We start from the raw sequence: 25,685 nt of genomic DNA, 5'->3' as shown, positions 1-25,685 counted from the left end.
GGAAAAATAGCATAATTCAATAGGTGAAGTTGTTGAAGGAAATAAAATTTATTTATTTTTAATATATAAGTTGTGCTGTATAATTTTTTGAGGTTGTGTTGTTATAATCAACATTACAACCTCCATAAGAAAAATTATGAAGACACAACCTTCAAGTACCAGTAGATATATCAACTAGGCACACAAATTCAAACATGGAGCGTAGGTAAAGAATTTTTTTTTGTTAGTTCTTTGCTTTTTATTGCTGTTGGTAATGGGAAAATTCAAAATTTATTATATAATTATGAGAGAAACTAAAAAAGATGGTTGTTTTATTGTACACCCTCTCCTAGTTATTATAGAGATAGAAAGAGATAGAAGTATTATGGATTGCACTTTGTATTTACAATGGGATACAAAAATATACATTTTGGTCCCTTAGTTTTAGGTGTTTACGTTTTAATCATAAAACTTTATTTTTATTTTTTATTTTTCAGTTCTTTGATGTTAAAAGAGGAGAGAGAAATTACCAAGAAAGGAAGAGATGAGAGAAATATTTTCTAGCTACAAAAAAACTGATCTTAGTATCAATTGGTTCTTCATGGAGAGGGGTCTCAGTAGAGGTTGTTTGGGCCTTTAATCTTGTTGAAAAACATATACTAGAATCCCTAAATCTTAGTTTTGATTTGGCTTAGTTTTGATTTTTGAGACTAATTAGAGGGTGTTTTAGAGTTGTAAATTCAATTATTGTGGTTTTTAAGATGTTTTTTGGGTGTTACATAAAAATAGGTTGAAATTTGGGTTTTGAGAACTAAAATATCTTGACCTTGAATTTTTAGGTCAGAATTTGTTATAGTAGATGATAAGTTGGTTGCCTTGACAAATAATATGTCATATAGTCCCTCTCCATCTCTGTTTTTTTTTAATAAAAAAAATAGGAGCACTGCCCTAGCCTTCTAGTCCAAGCACCTGAGATTTTTTTAATAGGGGATTTTTTTAATAGGTTTGGCGCATCGAATTGGCCTTCCAGACTAAGAAGATCTTGGCTTTTTTAAATGACCAAACATGTGGTTTGGCTTTGATTCTTTTAGCCTTTTAACTTTTTTTTCTTTATTTATTTATTTCTTTATATTTTATATTGAAATTCCCTTTAAATAAATATATTAAATTGATATTTAAAGATATGGTTATGCCATAATTTTCAAATAAGATTAAAGCTTTTTATGATAATACTAACAATTATTTTATTAATAATTATATATAACCCTAAAATGTAGATTTTTTTAAATATTACTTATGAATATTCAATGAGAATAAAATATCTATTTTTACTTTTTTATGTAAATTTTTTATATAGTTTCCTCAAATTAATTATTCTTATATTTTTTTCATACAATCAAGTTAAAATTTGGAAGGCATGAGATCTACAAGGGTTCCATGCAAGCGTGTTCTATAGAAGGGTTAAAAAAGAGTTGATGGATTAAAAGCTAGACTATTAGTAATAAGACTCATTTTAACATGGTAAAGAAGGTGTTAATGTTCTCTAGTTCTTATCAATGCTTCAATGGTGATCTATATGCGCCACCCAATGAGTAAGAGTCCCTTCTAGGCTAGTAGTTTATAATAAAGAGTTGATTCAGATATCTAAGTTTGTTAGCAAGCTGGCAAAGAAAAAAGACGTTAGTCAATCCAGCTTAGATCTTATTTTTTAACCTTAGGAAAGTGGCGCCTTATGCAAGCAAGCTTATTATTATTATTATTATTATTATTATTGAAAGTTGTTTTTTAGACAATAAGAATATTTTTAAAAAACCATACTCCTGTTAAAAAAAAATATGTCCTGTCAAAATAATAAAATAAATACATGAATAAGGAATAAGAGTTTTGATTAAAGAAATATATTTTCTTTCTCGGTTTAAATCATTGTAATTCTTACAAATATTTATTTTAATTGTCACAAATTCAATAACAGAAATTAAAAAAGGAACCCACATTAGTGCACATGCAAACTACCTAGAAAAGAAATTAATAGAGGTTGATGTTTTACTATACACCTATCTCTTGTTCACCTAGAGATAAAAGTACTAGGAATTGCACTATACATCCATAAATGCTTTTTGTATTATTCATGGGATGTGGAAATATACATTTTGCTCCTTGTAGTTTTAAGTGTGTATGTTTCAGTCATAAACCTTTATTTTCCTGACATTTCAGTGTTTGAAAGGTGAGAGAAAGTCATTAAAAAAGGGAGAGGATGAAAAATATTTTAGTCAACCATATGCTAACAAAAAAAAAAGGATTAATCTTGGTATCAATATGTTAGTCTTAGAGATGAGAGTTTGATGAAGGTTGCTTGAGCCTTTAATCATATAAAAAAAAGTAAATCAAAATCCCCAAAGTTTGTTTTAATTTAGTTTTATTGTGAGTCTTGAGACTAATCAGATGATATTTCAGGGTTTGTAATATAGTTATTATGTTCATGTTTCTATTGCTAACACCTTTTTGGATGTGACCCCCGATAGTCTGTTAGGGACTGATTATTTGATAAGGCTTTTATCTTTCATGTTCAGGCATACCAGAAGAATGAACACAATGTAGTACCATAAAATTAAGGTAATTATATATCTAAACTGAAACATAAAAATTAAAAGAAAAGATATTCATCTTTCCCTGTAAACTAACTACTTTATCATACAAATAATATCTTGCTTTTAGTATTTTAGGTGAGTGTGGACAAGTATATATGTAGTAGGAAAAACTCTTGTTTGGATCTGAGAGCATTTACCCAAGGTCTTTCGCCTTCACTCATCAATCATTTGAGCAATGCAAGTAACACATTTTCTTTTACTACTATTAGTGTTACAAACTTTAGATATGCATCACATAATTATCCATATTTTATGAAAGATTAAGAAATTTAGGTTTAGGGAATAGTGACCTATAAAATTAATAATGCGGTTCGTTTCACATGTTCAAATAAACGAGAATAAAAAAAATTTCACTACCAAAATCATGAATTCGATGTTGGTTATTTTTTATTAAAAAAGAATAATTGAGTTTTTTAGGGTCTTACAATCTTTAGGATTGATATTGCACATTCATAAATTTAGGTTTTCTAAAGTTACACAGACACTAAACAACCGATAAGCAAATGAAAAAATGATTTTTAACAATTTTACAACGTACTATCAAAGATTTTCAAAGCTATATATATATATATATATATATATATATATATATATATATATATATATATAGACACACACACACACACACACACACACACTTGTTTATTGCTTATTTGAGGAAGAAACATGTATGATCTTCCACAACCTAGAAGAGACAACCACGTTGATCCATAAAATCATTTGAGAAATTGGTGTTAATTAAAAAATATATATTTTTCAATTTAGGAGAAAGGAGATTATCTTTCAATTTTTTCAGTTAAAGAGAGAGAGAGAGAGAGAGAGAGAGAGAGAGAGAGAGAGAGAGAGAGAGATTATATGACGTTTGTGTCTAATATTGGCTATAGTATATATGGGGTACTACCAAAATCATGAATTTGATGTTGGTTATGGTAAAAAGTTAAGTGTTTTAGTATTTAAAAAGTTGTTGGTTATGATTAAAGGGTTGTGTGTTGAGGAAATTATGATGGGACTTGGGAAAGCATGCCAAACACGGTTGCAGTTGGGATAGTTGGTGGTATAAGATAAGCAGGATCAAGTGGAAAATAAGGTAAAGGAGCAACATGAGTTATGTCATTTTAAGTGAACTAAGGGCAAAAAGGCCTCTCATTTTTCATGAACTTCTAGCTAATAAGTGTGATCAACTATATAATGTAAATTTTGCTTATTTCTTGCTAACACTTCCCCTGTTCATTTCCTTATTATTTCTCCCAACATTAATACCTTGCTCCCACTCATTCAACTACTAATACAATATCTATAAAATTGATTCGTTTCCAATAAGTACTTATAGAAAGGGTTTTTTAACTTTTTATCTAAGAGAGGAAGCTAGATTTGAGCTGCAATTTCTCATCGATGATAGGAATATTTCTTAATTTATATACCAACAGAGAATCGCACCACTCAAATTTTCATAGAAGAAATGGATAAAAAACTTTTCATCATTGATTACTTTAACCATTTTGCTACAATAAATCCTCAAGTGAGTTTTAGGGCATTCAATACTTATATACTTGGAAAATTAAGGCACCTTAAATTTACATAGGATGAGTACATTTGGCATTAAGCACATTTTTAAAGCCTTCATGGAATCATATAGATTTATGCCTTTGATTACTCTCAGTCATTCTTTAATTGCCATGAGTTTTTCAAATTCATACTCTTCTTTAGGCTTTTCATTCAAAACTTCTTCTATAATAGGTTTTAGAGAAGAGTTAAATATCACTTATTGAAAGGTCAATAACACTATAAGAAGAGGAGTAACTTTTAAGATTTGAGCATTAGGAGCTAAGAGGATGTGTTATGGGGTGTGCACTTTTAAAACATTCTCTTTATTGGAGGGCCCTTCATTGAATGGCCTATTATGAAGGTTTTGTTCATATACACTAGTGCGTTTAGTTATCTCACTTCTCATCAATTCCATATATTTATAATAATTCTTCTCTAAAATAGTTGTTCCTTTATCTTTCATGACTTGGTTCGATGTAGTTTTTCAAGGAAAATTAAGCTTTTAAATTGTACTTTGTGTTTGTTTCCCTCTCTTTATAAAGAAACACCAAATTAATATGTATGAATATGAATATTCATAATAATAATAATAATAATAATAATAAAATGATTGGCTGGATATAGAGTAGTAGCCTTTTGTGACAGATAATAAAGATTTTGAATCTCCCAACACTATAAAGAAGTTTGACAACCGCTTGAATATCCCAAATTTTGAGAGAAATTATCCTTTTATGGCTAGACATGAGCCACTTCATCATAAGCTCCTTGTTTTCATCTTTCAACTTTGCATAATGGTTGTATGATAAATTATTGAATAGATTAACCCATCCATTTTGGAAAGAAAAATTGTTGTTGTTGTTGTTTAGTGACAAAACTCAATCTTTCAAGGACAAAACTGAGAGAAATTGTTCTTTTATGGCTAGACAAGAGCAACTTCATGATAAGCTCCTTGTTTTCATCTTCCAACTTTGCATAATGGTTTTATGATAAATTATTGAATATATTAATCCATCCATTTTGGAAAGAAAAATTATTGTTGTTGTTATTGTTATTATTATTTAGTGACAAAACTGAATCTTTCAAGGAAAAAACTGAGCGAAATTATTCTTTTATGGCCAGACATGAGCCATTTCATCATAAGCTCCTTGTTTTCATCTTCCAACTTTACACAATGGTTGTATGATAAATTATTAAATATATTTGAAAAGAAAAATTGTTGTACTTATTGTTATTATTATTACTATTATTTAGTGACAAAACTCAATCTTTCAAGAACAAAACCCTTTTAAGTATTATATTGTCCACGAGTTGATTATTTAGAGAAGAAAACATTTTATTTTCATAACCTCTTGATTTAACATAATTGCACTCTTTAGAGAATAAAAATTTAAAATATTGGGGATAGAACCCTTTTAAGAATTATACCATTTTTAAGTTTGCAATTACCAATTGACATCACATAAAGAATCATATAACACACGATTGAAACATAATTCTCATAATAATCCAACAAGCATAAAGAAACATTAGATACATAATAAAAACCATTCAACATAGACAAACCAATATGAGCAAACATAATGTCCACACATAATAAATCATCCATATATTCCTTATTTTTAAAAAAAAGCAAATCAACACATTTGGGTTCAAAATTGACCTTTCGGAGTTGCTGAAAATTTTAAAGGGCAGTGTTGATGACTTGAAATCAGTTGTGGCATGTGGAAGTTAGCAGTGATGCATGACAATAATTGGTGGTGTGTGGAAGTCAAGCAATGATATATGACACTAGTTGATGGCTCTTGAATCGATGTTCTGGCTGGAAAAGAAGCACATTGATGGGTAAAGTAGTTGTGCCTCCTCCTCCTCTTCCTCTGTATATCCGCAACAAGATAGAACGTCATTTAAGGAGAGATATTGAGCTAAAAGGAGATTTAGTTGCCTCCTTACTTTGTCGAGTTAAAGTTGTTGGTTTCAGGGATATTGTTGGGTTTGATCGATGTTGAATGGTCATAGTGGTAGCCATTGTGTAGTGGAAAGGTTGTTGGATGCGAGGGAGAGGAGGGAAGAGTTGGAGGGTGTTGTGTGGTGGAGTGGTCACTGCTTTACTATTGGAATTGTAGGGGAAAGGTCACGGTTGTCGGAGATGGTGGTGACTAGAAGGGAGAGTAGGAAGTGGTGACAAGCTTGAGTCCAAGGTTTTTTTCTCCCCCCTTGTTTCTCTCATTTTTGTTTGTTTATACGAGACAATTTGTTTTTGAAAAAAAAAGGAGTGTTTGTTTTTTTTTGAAAAGAAACCTTGGTGTATTTAAATTAATATTTTTTGTGTTTCAAAAGTATTTTTGAAAAAAATTAAATTTTTTTTATTTTTTTCTTTATTTCAAATTAATATTTTTTTAGTTTTTTCAGATTATTTTGATACGCTAATGTAAAAATAATTCATGATAAAAATAATTTTGAAAGTAACCGCAACTACACTCTCAAACACCAAGTCTTTGGCTGGTCAAACCTTTGGAAGGAAAAAGAAAGAAAAAAAAGAAAGAAAGCTCTCATTTATTTATATTGTTTTGGATTCTCTAAAAAAAAAAACTAATTTGAAAAATAATATTAGGCAAATTATATTGTTTTCTTCTTGATTATGGATTTTTATTTAATCAAGTTTCATCTTTCAAATTTGTAGGATCTCTTTCAATAATTTGTTAATTTAGATCCATCCTCTATTTTTTTTTGTATAATTTCTCATTATTATTTTTTATTCTCTACTCTTCTTAATTCATTTTTGTTTTCACTCTCTATATGTTTTCCTCTTTTTTATTTATGTTATCCTTCGCTAGCCGTTTGCTTTCATTTACCGTTTTCAGAACGCGGGGAGATGAGAGGACCTAGAAAATTTTAACTCGTTTCTGAATAGTCAATTACAAGAACAGTGCCGGCCGGCAATATATGAGTAAGGAAAAAATATAAAAAATATCTTCAGATGAGCAAAGAAATTGTCAAACACCCGACAATTGCACTTTCACAATCTATTTTAATCGACCAGACGTAAGAAATACAAAAATCCCTGCTGCCCTGTTGAATGACAAATCTCCATTTCCAATGCTTCGCAGGTGTGTGTTTATGGTCCATCCGATGGACACAAAGGCTAGTGGAGTCACCGGCACGCTCGAGTATCGGTATATATGCGCATTAACAGTGGCGCTACAAATGTTCCTTGCTGCGTGGGGCCACCTTCGAAAATCTATAGCCATAGATCATCCTAGGATGGTGAGCAAGTGCTCATGATGATACCCCTGTCATGTGGGGTCTCCTTGGAAGATTTTGAACCATTGATTACGCTAAGAATTTATACAGGCGAGCATGATATTAATCACTGCGTATTGAAAAAGTAGGGACGGAGCTTACCATATATAAAAATTATTTTTTAGGCTTCCAATAATGATTAGGTAAAAGCAATAAATCATTACCTTCTATGACTACTGGCACTATAAGAGCAGAGAAGTATATATGTATTCTCACAAAAGTCTACTAAGGCAGTGATTTGAGAGTAAGTAGAATTTGACAAAAATATTGAGGGATAGCCATGGGAGAGGAAGTAACTAAGATGGGAGAAAATGGCCCCTTATCAGCAAAGCTGCAGCAACCTACACACTTTGTCCTGGTGCATGGAATAAGTGGAGGGAGTTGGTGCTGGTACAAAATCCGGTGTCTCATGGAGAATTCAGGCTATAGGGTCTCCTGTGTTGATCTCAAAGGCGCTGGCATCGATCCGGCCGACGCCGATTCTGTTCATTCCTTTGATGATTATAACAAACCTCTACTGGACTTCATGTCTTCCTTGCCTGATAATGAGAAGGTCCTTCATCAACATATCCATGGTCTTTTGGGTCCATTAACGTGCTGCGCATATATATGTATGACCGATTTCTTAATATATGATTGCTCTTAATGTTTACAGGTGATACTGGTAGGTCATAGTGCCGGAGGGCTAAGTGTAACACAGGCAACTCACAAGTTTGCAAAGAAGATCCGGTTAGCCGTGTACTTGGCTGCCACCATGCTCAAGCTGGGATTCTGGACAGATGAAGATATACAAGATGTAAAATTATTTCATCCATCCATCTCTCACTTTTCTTTTCGAGTTTCTTTCATATACCTCTGAAGAATTCATAAATGGTGGTGTGTGTGATATGATAATGGCATCAGGTTATTGTCCGTCAGTCCCACAGCCCACATATATGCTATCCAACTGTATTCACAAAGTATCGGGGTGTTATCCACTTGATTTCACCGTGACAAATCTAAACATTATCCATAATTGCCGGCTCTTCCAAATGAAAACAAATTAGCACTAGCTGTCTTATTATACTCCAATTGAGAGAGTAGAAAATCTATAAAAATATTTTGATAATTAAGGTGGATAGAGTCGTCAATGTTGCACCCCTCGTCATGCTGCATCAGCACACCCACCTAACGTTACAAGCTACCTAAATAGCGTGAATTACTTCACATAAGTTCGATGATGCAATGGCAAACTAGCCTCTCTAACAGGAAGTCACAAGTGGTGGGAGTTTTCCCTAGTCATTTAGCTTAGTTTGCAAATATATGGAAAGCAAGCACATGGATCGAAAATCAAAGGACATATCACGTTTGTGCTTTTAAAAATCTCTTAAAAGTATCATTTGTGGCCATGCTAAAAGATGTCCATTCTGAAAAGCGCTTCTCTCCTTTTTCTTTTTCTTTATCTCATTTTCCTTCCCGGGGAGGCAAGGAGCATGGGGGGGTTTAGCCGACAAAGACGCTGTGAAACTACTTTGCCTTTTTTCCATCATCATACAATGACAACTTTCTTCAATGCCTTGGAGATTTTTGGAGCTGGAGAAGACAGTTGAACAACCAGATTGTTTTAATATAATGGCAACTTTGACACTCGTTCAGTCTACCTCCTAGCTACGAGGAAAATGATTGATTAATTTATGAGCTGATTATCTTATGCCTTCAAAGTCATGGCCATGTTCCTTGATGTCAAATTGCAGGGAGTACCTGATCTATCCTCGTTTGGGGACGTGTATGAGCTAGGATTTGGATTGGGACCGGACCAACCTCCAACCAGTGCCATTGTCAAGAAAGAATTTCAACGCAAAATCCTTTACCAACTGAGCCCTCAAGAGGTACTCGTATTTCAGTACCAAACTTTGATTATGTTTGGAGCAATCATTCAATATTTCCTGCTTCGATACATTTTCTCCCTATTTTTTTACCAGCAATATAGTTTTTCTGTCAAGTTTTGAAGGCACCATATAAAAGGAAGCTCCCTTATCTTTCATATTTAACCATGATGACAAGTGGGTTTCTTCAGGATTCAACCTTGGCTGCCATGCTTTCGCGACCAGGACCAATCCTAGCATTAAGGTCTGCAAGATTTAAGGAGGAAAACGATGATATCGACAAGGTGATGCGAGTATACATTAAGACCACGCACGATCATGTTGTCAAACGTCACCAACAAGAAGCAATGATAAAAAGGTGGCCACCATCTGAGGTTTATGCACTGGATAGCGACCACAGCCCGCTCTTCTCCACCCCTTTTCTGCTCTTCGGTTTGTTGATCAAGGCAGCAACTTCTGTTGGATGTCACTAATAAGAGAGTGTGAATATCCTCGTGGATTGAATACACCTATACTCTTCTTCTATTTTCTTGATTGTATCCAATAATTTCCAAGACTCTCAGCTTAGCTAGCAATCATACATGGGGAAAAAAAAAACATGAACATGATATGAGAGTATAAGTTTTCCATTTAGTGGGAAGATTGTGATCCTATTCTAGTGTGCTAGCTCCCCAGAAATTTGCAAATATACATTTCAAAGCTGCATTTCTTTTATGAACTTTGAAAGACTTGCACACTCCTTGATCTCCAATTGTTTGTGCTGAATGAACTTATGCATTTTCTTGTTGAGCTCCTATCATCTGCTGCATGAAAGGAACCAGGTGAGGTTGCTGGTGTCTTTCTCTTTAGCCATCAAGATTTAAAGTTCAAGTGAAGATATAATTAAGAAGTGCAAATTCTCCTAAATATTTTAGTTTTGATATGAACATCGTGTCTTTAACATAACTGAAGAGATAAGCTTAATTTCAAAGCAGAAAAACTGACTTCAAAATACACTTAAGTATAATACTTGTAGTGTGAAACAAATAAAATCAAATAAATAACTTTGTATACACAAATATTTTTTCAAAACAATCCTTACGTGAGGACTAGTCCGTTGTCCCGCGTATTGAGGCCGGCGGACCGGTTTTTAAAATACATAAAACAAAATGTCAAGATTTTGAGGATTTTTTTAGAAGTGATATTAAACCCTATAAACTAGATTACCGATAATAATATTATTTAAATTTAAAAAAAGTCAAGATGAAATTAAAAACTTATATAAAAAAAATTAAAATCAAATAATCTTATAGAAATCATAATAGAATATATCATGAATATCAATTCAAAATAAACCAAATGCTTAAAAAACAATCAAGCATCACATCTTTTTAAAAAAAGAATTGAGACAACAACATATTTGATCGACTTAGATTTCATGACCTAACATGACAAGCTTGCGATTCGGGTCATGAAATTCTATGGGTATAATTTTGTCTTTTTAATTTATTTTTTACCTAATTATAGAAAAAAATATTTTCAAAAAGCTAAAGAATGAAACTTAAAGAAAACAAATTAAAGTTACAAAAAATCTAAAAAATGACTTAAAAAAACAATATTGATATGGTGACATACTAAAACGGGTTGGGTCAATTTGCTACACCTACAACCCGGATCATTAGATCGTGATAATAATATAAAAATCAAATTTGAACAAATCAATCACATAAAAAAATACAGCAAGAATTCAATCAAACAAATTTAAAAACATATTTAAAAAAACATATTCAAACAATAAAATATTTGATCGACCTGAACTTTGGGGATTAACCTGTCAAACCTGCGACTCAGGTCATATGTTCGACTAATTATAATGATTTTTTAATTAAATTTATGTTTTACCTAAATATAAAATAATAAAATTAAAAAAAATAAAAGGCCGAAAACTAGCCTAATCATTCGTGCTTAGTCTTTTACAAAAACGAGCTTAGTCATATAGGCCTTCTAACCTAACCCGTGCACCTGAGCTTGGTTTTGTACTTTTTATTTTTTATTCTTAAAAAAAAATTAGTGGACAATTCGTTGTCTACTGTTTGCAAAATCCAACGACTAAAGGGTTGTCCAAAAATTTAGCCTTCAATTTTTTCTTTGAAAAAAACCTATTTTTCAACTCATTTATGACCCAAAACATATAAAAAAACACCTTGATAAACTTATTTATAACCTCCAATAATCTTAAAAAATAGCTCAAAAATCCAAAATCAACTTGAACTTGAAAATCTTCTTGCAGGCAAATCTACCTTTCAGGCAAGGAGAAGAAAAAATAACATCTTGGTGAAACTCCCCTCATCAAATGGAACCTATTGACACCCAGATTGACTATTTTTTATGGTCAAAATCGCCATCAATGATGACTTTCTTTCTCTACACTAGAATCTATAAATTAGAGATTGCCAATAAGTGAGGATGGTTGATCGATTATGATGCCTGATATGACAAACTTTCCTTCATCATCATCAAAGATGGATGATGAAAAGGCTGAAGTTTAGGGCCTCTTCATCAAAGTCAATTTAAAGACTGAAGACAAGCCTAGAATAACCTATATAGCTGGGAATTTTCCATAACATTATCATAAAAATTTGGTATCATTACTCCATACTTATAAGGATTGTTCCACTTGGGATTATGATCAGATGCCTAGGCTAAATAAAAGTTTGGTCGAACACCCATTATCAATCAAGCCTGAATTTAAGCCAAGTAAACAACCTTATAGAAAAAATAGATTGAATATTAGAGGATCGATTCATTAGGCCAACTAGATATGTAGAGTGAATTTCTAAACATTATGCTAATATTAAAAAAGAATAGCAAACTATAAGGTTGTATAGATTTTAGAAACATTAATCTTGCAACTCCAAAAGTTGAATGCCAATAATTGATATATTGATCGATTTAGAAAAAAAAAAAAAGAGATCTTTAACTTTATGGATGACTATTAAAACTATAACCATATCTTCATTATAGAAGATGAGGTTTTAAAGACCACTTTTATTTATCTTAATTCTCTGAGAATGTATGAGTGGGTAGTAATATCATTTGATTTAAAGAGAATTAGTGCTTCTTATTAGAGGGTCGTGAATAGTATCTTCAATGAAAGTGAATCAATCATAATATAAAGGTTTATATTGATGATATTATAGTAAAATCAAGACTTAAATCTACCCATTTATATGAGTTATGTTCTACGTTTAAATGTATGTGAATGCACAATTTCAAGATGAATCTATTGAAATATATATTTAGCATGTAGGTAAGGATTTTTTTTGGGATTTCTAATGCATTAACATGCATAGAGGTAGACAAAAAAAAGCAACAACGATCATGAAAGTAAGATCTTTACAAACTAAAAGTAATTACAGAGCCTTATTAATAAAATCAGTTTTCTGAGGAGGGTCATATAAAACATTTTAGAAAAGATCAGGTTGTTCACTAAACTCTTGAAAGGAAATAACATATATAAGCTTTAATGGATTAATAAGCATCAAAATACCTTTTTTAAAAAATAAAAACTTATATAGTTTAACATTATTATATATTGGCCCCATCAAGACTTAGAAAACTTTTATGTTTATGTTTATATATTTTGGCTATATAAGGGTTGATTGACAACATGCTAGTATAGGAAATGAACCTAGACATAAACAATTTATGTATAATATCATTCATGTCCTTAAAAAGTTTTAAGAATCACATACTTCAATAACAAGCTTTATTTATCCTTATATTTTCCATGTGTTAAGTTATGTTGGCATATACTACTAGTTAGTGTATATGTAATCTATAAAATATATTTAACAAAATACTTGTTGTCTAAACCTTTTTTAAGATAAAATACTTGTTCTCTAAAACTTTCTTAAGAGGTTGCACTAGCAAATAAGAATTAGCATTATTTGAATTTGATTTACAATATATGCAATAAATTGTGGTTAAAGGCCAAACTTTGACTTATTTCTTAGTTGATCATCCCTATCTTGATATCGACCACAAGGTAGAACAAGGCATGAATATTATTGTTACAAAACCTATTTCATGGCAACTATGGTTTGTTGGATAAAAAAATCAATAGTAAGGCCAACACACAGGTGGTAATAATTTCTTAGTAAGTCATAAGGTGAGCTTATCATTTTGACTTGATTTTTCTTGTACTAATGATGAAAATGAATTTAAGGCCTCAATTATAGGTTTAAAATACTTCTAAATTTATAAGTGTACATGTTGAAAAGATTGAGTTTGATTTGTGAATGATTATTTGAGATGAAAATGTTTAGATTATTTATCCAAATTAGATAAAGAATTAGTCAAATTTACCTTATAGGATAATTATGTAGTTTATTAGGATAAATTATAGGAAGTTCATATAAAAGATAAATACAAGTTATCTAAAGATAACTATTAAAGAAATGTTTTTGTGAAACATAAATAGTAGTATGTTAATAACATAACAAACTAGAAAAAAAAGAAGTAAAGATAATGTTCTTATCCTTATCATAAGGATGTGTATATAAGGAAGGATAATCTAAAGTATTAGTAAGGCAAGGGTTGCACTTACAGCACAATAAGTATGCCCAACAAGCTAAGAAGTTATAAAGAGTTTGCACTGTATACTCTTGACACACGAGTGGAGTGTGAAGAAAATTATCAAAGAGAATTGTTCGTTGAAGAGTTGGAGAGCCTATAAACTCATAGGGAAAGTTCCTATGTTAACTGTTAGCAACTAGATGTTCAAGTTAGGATAATATTAGTTTAAAGATCTTTATATGTCGTGGCAAGCTGCTGCAGTAGATGATAAAACAGGGTGTTTGTCTTGATAAGTAAAGTGATATAGTTACAAAGGATTTGTATTCATAAATACTCATCTTGTAATCTTCTTAACTAGTGAAAGTTGTCTATCATGGGTTCGGCTTTCTCGAAGGGTTTTTTTTTTTTATCTCTTGAAGAATTCTTTAAAAGGTTTTCCCTTCATAACCAAATAACTTATTCATTTAATTTTTTATACTTATATTTATTTGGTTATTAATCAGTGTTTGAAAAGTGTTGGTTGTTCATTTAACATATAGAGAAAAAAATTGGACTGCCAAATGGTATCAGATCAAGTTCACTTATTCTAGAGTAAGATTTATTTTCCTTGTGGAATATGTCAATATTAATTTCACCACCACAATTCAACGGTAAGAACTATGCCTACTAAAAGGTAAAGATGAAAACTTTTCTCAAATCACTAGACAAGAAAGTTTGGCACTCAGTTAAATATGGATGGACCAAGCCTGAAACTCCTTTCAGTGACTCGACTAGAGATGAATCCACTATTGGTAATTGGAATAATAAAAGCCTGAATGCCATATTCATGGCAGTGTCTTTTAATGAATTTAAAAGAATCTTCATATGTGAAATAACCAAAGAAGCTCAAGATATTCTTGAAATTATTCACGAGGGGACCAAGATGGTGAAAATTTTTAAATTACAAATGTTAACCTCAAGATTTAAGGATATAAGAATGTTAGAAGATGAGTCTTTTAATGAGTTTTATGAAAAAACTTAACGATATTGTAAATTACAGGTTCAATCTAGTAGAAAAGGTAGAGGACTTATGAATTATAAGGAAGATTCTAAGATCTCTGCCTGAAAGATTTTGACCAAAAGTAATAGCCATAGAAGGAAGAAAGTGAGGATCTAGAAACTATATGTGTTGAAGAATTGATGGGTTTCTTATAAACTTATGAATCTACCTTCTCTCATCAAAAGAAAGGTAAGTCCATTGCTATTAAATATGTTAAATTTATTCTTCTAATGATGATCTTAACAATGAAGATATAGCTTTTATAGCTAGAAAATTTGTGTTTAAGAAAAAGAACAATGGAAAAGATAAAAATGGCAAAGATTTTGCCGAAAGAAATGAGTCAGAAAATAAAAGTAAAAGTAAAATTGAATCTAAGAAAAGAGTTAAGTGTTTTGAATGTTCAAGATATGATCACTTAAGAAATGAATATTATAATTTTAAAATAAATAAAGGAAAAGCCCTTAATGTCACTTTTTCTTAAGCTTGATGATCTGTTAAAAGCTTAAAGGTCAACACTAATCATATATGTCTAAGATACATGACGGATAGAAATTCAATCAACAATACATCGATAACCTCCCATTCCAAAGGAATTATCTTTGTAAAAGGTGAACTAGAAGAGATTGTCATGCCTAAAAATGAGTCAAACGAAGTCCAAACACGTAAGTTGAAAGATAAGTTTTTTTCTCACTTGTCAATAATGTGGAATTGTAGGACATGCAAAAATAAACTATTTCAATCCAAGAAATAGAGTTTCTAATAATAGTCTATAGTATAAAATTGACTTAGTATTAAATTAATTGTGTATTATAGAAATAAAAACCAGTAAGTTAACGGGTTATGAGAAATACCAAGAGTTTAAAAATTCTACTATAAACAAAATCAATCGGTAGTAAAGAAAAAAACAATATGTCTAGTAACACATACATCACTGAAAAAAATTAATAACAATTTATGGTGGTTAAATAGTAGTTATTCTAAACATATGTCAAGAGATAAAAGACAGTTCAGAAAATTTAAATTCTTGGGTGAAGGATTAGTAACCTTTAGAGATGGAAGCACATCTACCATAAAAGGTAGGGGAAGTATTGATATTCATAGTTTTCCTACTTTTCATAATGTTTTGTTTGTAAATAGTCTTAAAGCTAACTTATTAAGTATAAGTCAATTTTATGATAAAAATCATAGTATGTATTTTTCTAAAGATGAATCTAACAATTACAATCGTGTTGGTAAATGGATTATAAAAAATACCAAAACCTTAGACAACTATTATGGAGTTTCAAACTTAAACCATCTTAGGTTGTCATAAGGTTACACTTGATGATATTGATCTTTAGTATCAACGTCTTGGTCATACCAACTTTAGAGACTTGTCAAAGATCTCTGAAAATGAAGTAGCATGTGGTCTAACAAAACTATAACCAATCAGGAAGATGGTGTGTAGAGCATATCAGGATAGAAAACAAACCAAGACTCAACACAAAAAAATTATTAACATTTTGATTTCAAGATCTTTTAAGTTATAACATATAGAATGGGTCCAACTCATACTTAGAGTCTAAGTGGAAATAAGTATATCATTCACTGTAGATAACTATTCAAGATACACTTGGGCTATTCTTGTAAGACCCAGACTTTTGGCCCAAACCTAAGCCCAAGTCAGCCCAAACCCAACCTAAGTTAACCTAGGTATTTAAGGAAGAGTTGCAAGAGAATTTCTTTCCTCTCTTCTAATTCTTGTAGCCGTCTTGACCCTCCCCTCCTCAAACCAAAGAGTTTAGTTTTTGATCTTGAGTTTGGTTCAAGAAAGGTGGAAGTAACAAGTAAGTAGTTCTCTTTCATATTACTTTTGATTATAGTTTGTTTATGGAATGATTAAAAAAGAGATTAGGGTTTATAAGGATTGGAGGTTTATATTGTTAAGATTGATTTATGATTATTAAGGGTTTAATGTTAGGTGATTAATTAGTATGTTGTTGAAAATAAGGATTTATGAGTTGATTTGTTTAAATTAATTTTTATGGGTTAAGAAATTCAATTTTACCTTGCTGTAAAATTTGGACAGAATGGTCTTGAGGTTGAAGATGGCCAAATTTTATTTGGTCCTTGATTTATGAAAATTACAGTTTAGTCCCTAAACTTTGGGAAAATTATAATTTGACCCCTAAATGTATTTTGAGATTCTGGACAGTGTTATTATGAGATTAAGGATGATGAATCTCAGTTTGATAATTGATTTGGAATATTTTCAGTTTGGTCCCTCAACTTTGGGAATTTACATTTTAGTCCCTGACTTTATGAAAATTACAATTCGGTCCCTGGTTTGTTCTAGACAGAATTTAGGATGGTTTATGGGTGAGATTTTAGTATGGTTATGTATTTATAGTTTGGTCCAGTTTTGGTAAAATTACGTTTTTGTCCCTGTTTTGGATAATTATCGTTTTAGTCCCTAAACCTAGGGGACTAAACCTGCTTTTCTTTTATGCATTGGAATCTTTTAATTATATTGCTTTGAGTTGCTTTTGAGTATATTTCGTATATTTATTGTAGGCTCTCCTAACAATCCTCAATATGTTTGTCGGGTGTTTCATCTGATATTCCTTTTAGTTCTATATTTTTCAGGTAAGTGAGATAATCTTTAATATGCATATAATATAAATAAATATGTATGTTGATTATATGATGAGTACAACCAGTAAATTTCTTGAGTATTTATATATATTGCTTTATTTTCCGAGTACTCATCTATTCTTGAATTTGCACTCGCAATCTGTCGAACTAAATTCTATTTGATATGATATACATTTCTTTGATGATTATGTGACTATCGATTATGCCTTGATATGGGACTTGTTAGTAACTCCATGCTAACGGAGAGTAGTTAGCCTATGTGCACATAATATTCTGTATACCTAGCTGGTGAGAGAGGCATCAGCCTGTGGCGACTGATCATCCCATAGTGGTCACCTTCGGGTGTCATCTGGTCACCTTCGGGTGTCATCTGATCTCTGACATGTATTCCACTACGTTATGATAATATGTTTAGTATGTATATGTATATGTATATCAAGATAAATCATCTTGCAAACTATAAATATCTAAAATATCTAAAATGTATATTAAATGTTATTCCCTCATTAAGTTGGTTGAACTCACCCTTCATTCTTAATATTATTTCAGGTTCTTAGTTTCTGATAGCAGTTGGACTTGTAGAGTGTTTCTGCTTCTTCAGTTTTGGTCGGTATGCCTTGCTTGTTTTGCGAGGCTTTTCTTTTAGTTTTGATTCGATGTCTTAGACGCTCCACTATTACCTTGTTTTAATTAAGTTTGGATTTTGACAATGTAATGAGTATTATGGATTATTGTTTTTGTTTTAATTACTGATGAGAAATTTTAAACTATCTTTTGGTTTCATCAGTTTTGAATAATATAATATTTCTGAAGATTATGAAATGCTGCATATTTTTGAATAAATTGTTCTTTTGATATGTCTATTTTGAGGCTTAGCATAGGTGGGGTGTCTTTTCGGCACCGCTCCTGCGTTGCCGGTCATGGACCCGGGATTCGGGTCGTGACAATTCTGTTAAGAGAAAAGTCCAAGTCTTTTGATCTTGAGAGAAAATTGTTCAGTAGATTGCAAATAGAAAACAATCTTTACATCTCTAGAATTCGCAGTGATTATGATAAAGAATTTGAAAAATACTAACTTTTCATGTTTTTGTGATGAATAGGGTATACATCAAGAATTTTCTGCTCCTATATATCACTCTCTAGAAGAATGGTATAAATGAGAGAAAAAACAAAGCTATACAAGAAATGGCATGAACTATACTGAATAGTGAGAAAGTTACCTTATACTATTGGGGAGAAACTGTCAACATTATTGTACATATTTTAAACCGTGTTGGGGTTAGACCTAGAAACAAAACTCACTCTTTATGAGTTATGGAACAACCAGAAGTCCATGTTCAAATAAAGTGTTTAGGAGTTCTTGATATATCTTGAGAGATCAAAAAAACTTACATAAGTTTAACAACTTACAAAGTCTATAACCTACAAACTCAAACTGTCATGGAATCAATCAATATGGTTGTTGATGATAATCTGAAGGAATTTGTCAAGAAAAATCTAGATAATATCATTGAGATAACTGAATAAATCTCATTAGAACAAGATGAAAAAGGTTAGGATATGAGTTTTTCACATGTTTCTAAACAATCACAAGAAAAGGAACTTTCCTTGTGAATAAAACACAATCATCCCAAGGAGAATATTATTAGAAAATTGGATGAAGGTATGAGGTTAAGAAAAAACGTTATCCATCTAGTCTTATATATGTGTTATTTATCACATGTTGAACTTAAAACGGTTAAAGATGCCTTATAGGATGAAAGTTGGATCTTTGTCATGTATGAGAAACTAAATCAATTCACAAGAAATGATGTTTGGGAACTGGTTCTATGTTCTAATAATCACAACATAATTATAACCAAATAGATCTTCAAGAACAAATTAGATAAGCATGGAACAATCATCAGAAACAAATAAAGACTAGTGACACAAAGATACACTCAAGTCAAAAAAATTGATTTTGATGAAACATTTGCACTAGTAGCTCATTTGAAATTTGTCTATATACTGCTTGCAATTGCTTGTCACTTAAATTTTAAATGTTTCAGATGAATGTGAAGAGTGCATTTCTAAATATAATTCTATAAAAAAAAAGACTTATGTAGAACAACCTAAAAGTTTCACTAATTATTTATTTTCTGATCATATGTACATGTTAAAGAAAGTCATTTATGGTCTAAAATAAACAGTAAGAGCATGATATGAACTATTAATAAAATATATGTTATAGAAAATAGTTTCAAAAAAAGGCAAACTAATAGGAGGACTCTTTTCATAAGAAAAAATAGTAAATATGTACGCATGCTACTCAGATTTATATTAATGACATTATATTTGGAACGATTCATGATTTATTTTTTTATAAATTTGCTAAAAAAATAAAATCAAAATTTAAAATGAATATAATTAGTGAGTTAAAAAATTTTCTTGGCATACAAATTAAACATAGTGAAAATAAAATTTTCATTTATTAATCTTAATACTAGAGATATGGTTAAGAAGTTTGGCATAAAAAAAAATCATACTAATACACCTTTGAGCATATCTGTCAAAATCGGCTCAAATTCTGTTTATTCTACACTTACACAGGGAGGATTTGGCACGTATATACGCAGCAGAAATTGTTTCTGCTGTTTTGCTGTTTCTCATCTTCATACAAATACAAATGGCACATAATGCATAGGGACCTTAAACCTGAAAATATTCTTCTAGATGCAGATGGACAGGTACGATTTCTCAACTTGCTTTCTTTCTCTCTCTCTCTGCATGCATCTGTGCGCGCGCGCGTTCATGCAAGTGATGTTAATTATCCCTGTGCTTGGTCCCAGGTGATGTTAATACAAGGTCAAACTCTACGTGTGGAACATTAGAATACATGTCTTCAGAAACTGTTCTCGCGAAAGGTCATGATAAGGCTACAGACTGGTGGAGTGTTGGAATCCTGCTTTATGAAATGCTCACTGGAAAGGTTAATATGCATTTGTTGGCGCGCGCCCCAATGTTATTAGTTGTCACTTGAAACTTAAGTCCATCAATGCCTATCATTTATGGATATGCCTATATGTCAACGCATAATCTAATGCAAAGGGGCAACCTGTATTCGCATTTGCCATCATGCCATTGGCAATACCTTCTCATAGATGATCTTGTAAGTATCAAAGATCAGGTCAAGAGTGGGTACTTTATGGCATTTTGTCACTTGAATTGGAAATGACCACTTCTGGTGTTATTTTGTCTTTCTGATCAAATGATCTTCTCCAGATTTAGGCACCAGGATTTAGGTTCGGGTGGGATTAAAAATTAAACTATGCTCCACCTTCCAATTCCATGAAGGTATTGCTGCTTTAAGCTGATGCAGCGGACGTTGGAATTTGATCTGTGGTATAATTTGTTTTCTGGAATAACGAATATGAAGTCTTAGGAACACATTTTCCTCTTCAGCTGCTGCAGAAAGAAACAAGCAAGCGCCTTGGGAAGGGACCAAATGGCAGTGAGGAGATAGAACACCATAAGTGGTTCCAGTCAATCAACTGGAAGAAATTGGAGGCCCGTGAAATCAGGCCTAGTGTTCCCCCTGAAGTGGCAGGTAAGCACTGTGTTGCCAACTTTGAGGAGCGCTGGACTAGCATGCCAGTGCTGGATTCTCCAGCATCTAGCCCAAAATCCTGTGACAAAACTTTTCAAGGGGCTCTCTTATGTGAGACCAGCTACTTCTCTTCAGGGGAATGTATGATGTTCGTTCAGCCTTGACATTACAGGCCTGCGAATCTCGGAGAGTTATCGTTCTGAAAATGCTAGCTGTTGAATTTGTTGAGATGGCTGGAGATTATTATTAAATCCTTTAATGGTTATCAGTTAATGTATATAACTTTGCTTCTGGAGGATAAAACAGTGAGTAAAAGCAACTGTATGTCGTATTCATTTAAAACTATAAATTTAGACTCCAAATTGTTTCAGGTTTGTGTTTAGGATGTGCTTCTAATTGTTCAGTTACCATTTGTGAACGAAGCCAAGTATTTTATGTTAAAAAGAAAATGTAAATTGTAAATTCCACATGCCAAAACAACGAAAAAGAAACAGAATCCAACTTCTGCGTGAGCCATTGAAGATGGTTAAAGAAATCTGTATGAAATTCCGTTGTGGTCATATTGACTGAAGTTTGATGAGCGAATGCTTAAAGCTAATGTAGACTAGGAGTGCAACTTCTCATTGATATCTCAACAGCTAGTCAGCTGAAGACTCGGAAGCCTCACTGTCAGACTTTTTCATGTTGCAGGAAAATTATTTTCCAGCTAGCAGTAATCTTAGGAATAAACAGCTCTGGGAGAGATTCCCTCAACAGAGATACCTTCAAAGAGAGAAAGCCAGCAGTATAGTTTAGAATTTAGCATGTAAAATTTGAAGTATATTTGCTGATGTCCTAATAGGATATTGTGTATGATAATAGACCTGTATCGAGCACAAATATGTCATTGACTGCTGTAGTTGCTGTTAGGGTTGAGTCATACAGAGCAGAAGCTAGCATTTTGGTGATTCTTTTTCTTCCCAATTGCATTTCAAATTGCAATCACCTAATTATAATTTTATTCCACATTACAGTAACTTGTTTTTAGTCGAAAACTATAAGAAAGCACACACACACATAATTACTATGTAGCAACAATCAATGCAGCTGCAATTTCTTTCTCCTTATTCCTCTATTTTGACAGTGAAGAAGAAGGAGCTAGCTTGCTTTATTGGAGATCCACACGTAGTGATTGCTTGAAATCCTGGAGAAAAGGAATATATATACCTAAGAACTAAACCATTTCACTTTCTGGACCCACATCGGTACGATAGTTTTTACCATTTGCTTCTGCATTTTTGCCTATATCCTGGTCTTCTCCAGAGAGTTCTTCGAGTGACTTGCCTTTTGTTTCTGGCACCAAGAAAGTGAAGAAAAAGCCCATCAAATTTACCACAGAAAGTCCAATAATGGCCTTCTTGATTCCATTTGAGTCTCCATCCTGGGTGTAGTACTGTACAACAAATGCACCGATTATAGCTCCTGCTTTTCCTGATGCAGCTGAAATACCATGACATGTCGAGCGGAACCTTGCTGGAAACAGCTCTGCCGGCACTATGAAGGTTGTACTGTTTGGACCAAAGTTAGCAAAGAAGAAGGTGAGTCCGTAAAGAACTGTAAACATTATTGGGTGACCACCACAGAAATCCTTTTTCGAATCTGGGCCACATGCATTTTTCTCCCCTCTAAGATCCCCATACTTGAATCCGAGAATTGCCATGAAAATGGACATCATAAGGAAGCCGCCAAGCTGGATTATGAACCTTCCGATCCTATCAACGAGGAACACAGTAAACCAGTAACCAGGAACAATTGCAACAAGCGCGATTAAGGACATTGCTTTGGAGAGATAGTACATCTCCTCTAACGCATTCATTGAGGAGGCCTTATTTAGCAATCCAGCAGCTGGGTATACATCTTTCTGGGTTAAATTGAGAGTATAGAAAGCAATATCCAATAGGAACCAGGTGCTTGCTGTCCCAAGAAGTTGAGTCCCATGCTTATAAACAAACTCTTTAGAAAAGAACCCGTATGAAGAGTTGGGATTAATAGGAGCCTTGGAACTTGCTTCATCAATAGTAATGTCCTTTTCAAGAACCTTGGCCATATCGTTAGCAGCCTTCTTGTGGTTTCCCTCAACTAAGGCAGTGTACCTAGCTGTTTCTGGCATTTTCATTCGCCAATAATAGGTTAAAGCTGCAGGGACTGCACCAAACATGAGTACTATCCTCCAAACAAAATCTGCTTCAGGCTGAGTTGATAGCACATTGACTTTACTAAATGGCTGAGATGGGAAAGCACTCAAGAATGCCTTGGAGACAATTGTGGATACAGCTCCTGCGAACAGAATTCCTACTCCTTGCATTGCAAAGACGGCTGCAATGAAAGCTCCACGAGTTTTTTGATTGGCATATTCAGACATAATCACAGCTGAGAGCGGATAGTCTCCTCCAATCCCAAAACCAAGCCAGAACCGGAAGAAGCAGAGACTTCCAATCACACTTGTAGATGTGGACCCGAAGGAAAGGCCAGAAGCTAAGGCGCACCCCACCATAGTAACTAGAGTGATGCCGTAAACTTTCTTCCTACCAAGTTTATCCCCAAGCCACCCAAAGAAGAGTTGCCCTGCTAGGGTTCCACATAAAGCAACTCCAGTTATCGCATTGTTGATATTTACCGGAAGCTTACCTGGGGCGCCTTTAGCTGGGTCAAAGTAGTATAGGCGGCCGATAAGCTTGGTTACAGCAGTGATGCAAAAGAGATCATAAGCATCAGTGAAAAATCCCATACCCGCTATAACAATTGCCTTAAAATGGTAGAGTTGAGTCTTGGCATTGTCAAGAGCTGAAAAGACAGCTCGAGTTCCGTCTGACATGTCTGGAGTAATAATTTCTCCAAGCTGATTTGAGAAGTGGAGATGTGTTTGAGATGCACAGGGAGTCAATGCATAATATAAGGCAAGGAATTGAGCGTGTCAGGGATGGCGGTTTTTGTCCTGTATGGATGCAGGACACTGGTAACACAAGAAATTCTCGTTGTGGCTAACGTCTTTATTTATAAAAAGAAACCCGTCATTACCAAGAAATCAGGATGAAGAAAGAGAGATAAACACTCTTTGCCTTGGCTGTTAGTCTTAAGATTCTTTATTCCCAGGACACATCTCAACTTCGCAATCATTTCCTGATTGTCTGTATCGGGTGTCAGTCAATGTTTTTAGCACAGCTAGTTGCCAGGATCACTGCTAATTTAAGTATTTTCTCCATTTAAAAGATTTTGTCTGAAGCATAATTCTTCTTTTTTTTCAGCTGTTTTAGGAATGCTCGCTCGGTTGATATCTGTCTATTTTGTGTCTGGGGTTTCTCCGAAGTTTTCCTGGATATCCTTACAGTATATGCTTAGCATATATGCTAAATACCGTACAACAGATCTCTTACAATGAGATGGAGAAACCAATGACTAATGGAGTCATTGGAAGATTGCCTTTCTTTCCCTGAAACTTTGATGACTTTCATTTTTTTTTTCTTTTTCGTTGTATTTGAATCTTGTACGTGTATAATCCTTGAAACTTTGTATGCTACACAACCCACAAACGACAGGAACCTTGAAAACTTGGAGCTTAACTGGCTTGTGTGGTCCCAGGTTTCCAGTATGAAGCAGCTTAACTTGGAAGCTAAAGCTATAGATTTAGGCATGGCAAATTGCTAACACCATAAATCCTTCTTTTAGCTATTCAGCTTGGGAACTTCGAAAACCATCTTCCATCTGGTTTCTTCAAGACAGTCTTGTAAATAAAGGGGGGGGGTTGACTTGAGGTTGTCCATATGATCCATCATTCCATGCCAACAAGGGCAATGTTTAGAAATCCCTACTTGATTACCAAACACTCATCCACCTTAATAAACTTTTTGCTCTACGGCACTAATGCACACCTCTCTGATGCCTGCTCTCGTGCTTGTCAGTGTATGTGCTACTTCTGATAAACCACCTATACATTAGAAATTCTACTTAAAATCATCACTGTGGATATGGTATTACTGTAAAAGTTGCTACTCCAATAGGCTCATCTTTTTCTAGAAAATGAGTTGCAATCACATAATCATGACACACTTATCCACCTAGATGCAACTTGAAGGGGAACGTCAAGATACTTGGTGCCATCGCACAGAAAGAATTTCCATACACAATTCTTACCATGATGATGTTCATGTGGATCAATCCAACCTTTGAAAGGTGATCATAGTTGCTTTTGGGTCTTATGGGCTGTCCGAAGATTTCCACTGGATGGTGGTTCAACACTTTGGTGATTGGTATAGCACCTCATTTCAGGAAGCATCATCATGGTGGGTAAGAACTGAAATGGTGAACTTTTAAATGCAAAGATTTTCAACGTCATAAACAGACAAGAGAGAAATATTAGCAGAAATACCAGCTCTTCTTCTCCTGTACCTCTTACCTTTGCAGATTTAGCAAGTTAAGCAAGTCAACTTTAGATGATGGTCATTTAGAAATCCGATAGACAGGTAATTATCTAAGCTTGCAAAATATAGTCTCTC

General features: G+C 33.0%; 2 protein-coding genes across 2 annotated transcripts; one reads left to right on the top strand and one right to left on the bottom strand.

The window, feature by feature from the left end:
• The first annotated feature begins 7,587 nt into the window (after nucleotides 1-7,587).
• Nucleotides 7,588-10,055, top strand: LOC133668200 (methylesterase 17). Its single transcript, XM_062087964.1, has 4 exons — nucleotides 7,588-8,025; nucleotides 8,128-8,268; nucleotides 9,206-9,340; nucleotides 9,529-10,055. Exons 1-4 carry the CDS (start codon nucleotides 7,753-7,755, stop codon nucleotides 9,808-9,810), a joined length of 831 nt encoding a protein of 276 aa, XP_061943948.1. The 5' UTR covers nucleotides 7,588-7,752; the 3' UTR covers nucleotides 9,811-10,055.
• A 12,149-nt stretch (nucleotides 10,056-22,204) lies between these two features.
• Nucleotides 22,205-24,007, bottom strand: LOC133706329 (low affinity inorganic phosphate transporter 8-like). Its single transcript, XM_062131833.1, has one exon. It carries the CDS (start codon nucleotides 24,005-24,007, stop codon nucleotides 22,367-22,369), a length of 1,641 nt encoding a protein of 546 aa, XP_061987817.1. The 3' UTR covers nucleotides 22,205-22,366.
• Between the last annotated feature and the right edge of the window lie 1,678 nt (nucleotides 24,008-25,685).

The sequence above is a fragment of the Populus nigra genome, chromosome 11 (assembly GCF_951802175.1).
Source record: "Populus nigra chromosome 11, ddPopNigr1.1, whole genome shotgun sequence".
NCBI lineage: Eukaryota > Viridiplantae > Streptophyta > Magnoliopsida > Malpighiales > Salicaceae > Populus > Populus nigra.
Note: the sequence above shows the minus strand (reverse complement) of the source record. Positions and strands in the feature narration are given on the sequence as shown.

Coding starts and splice junctions, on each gene's coding strand:
- LOC133668200 (XM_062087964.1), top strand. CDS start 7,753: ATGGGAGAGGAAGTAACTAAGATGGGAGAAAATGGCCCCTTATCAGCA. Junction 8,026..8,127: donor CCTTGCCTGATAATGAGAAG/GTCCTTCATCAA, acceptor TAATGTTTACAG/GTGATACTGGTAGGTCATAG. Junction 9,341..9,528: donor ACCAACTGAGCCCTCAAGAG/GTACTCGTATTT, acceptor GGGTTTCTTCAG/GATTCAACCTTGGCTGCCAT.
- LOC133706329 (XM_062131833.1), bottom strand. CDS start 24,007: ATGTCAGACGGAACTCGAGCTGTCTTTTCAGCTCTTGACAATGCCAAG.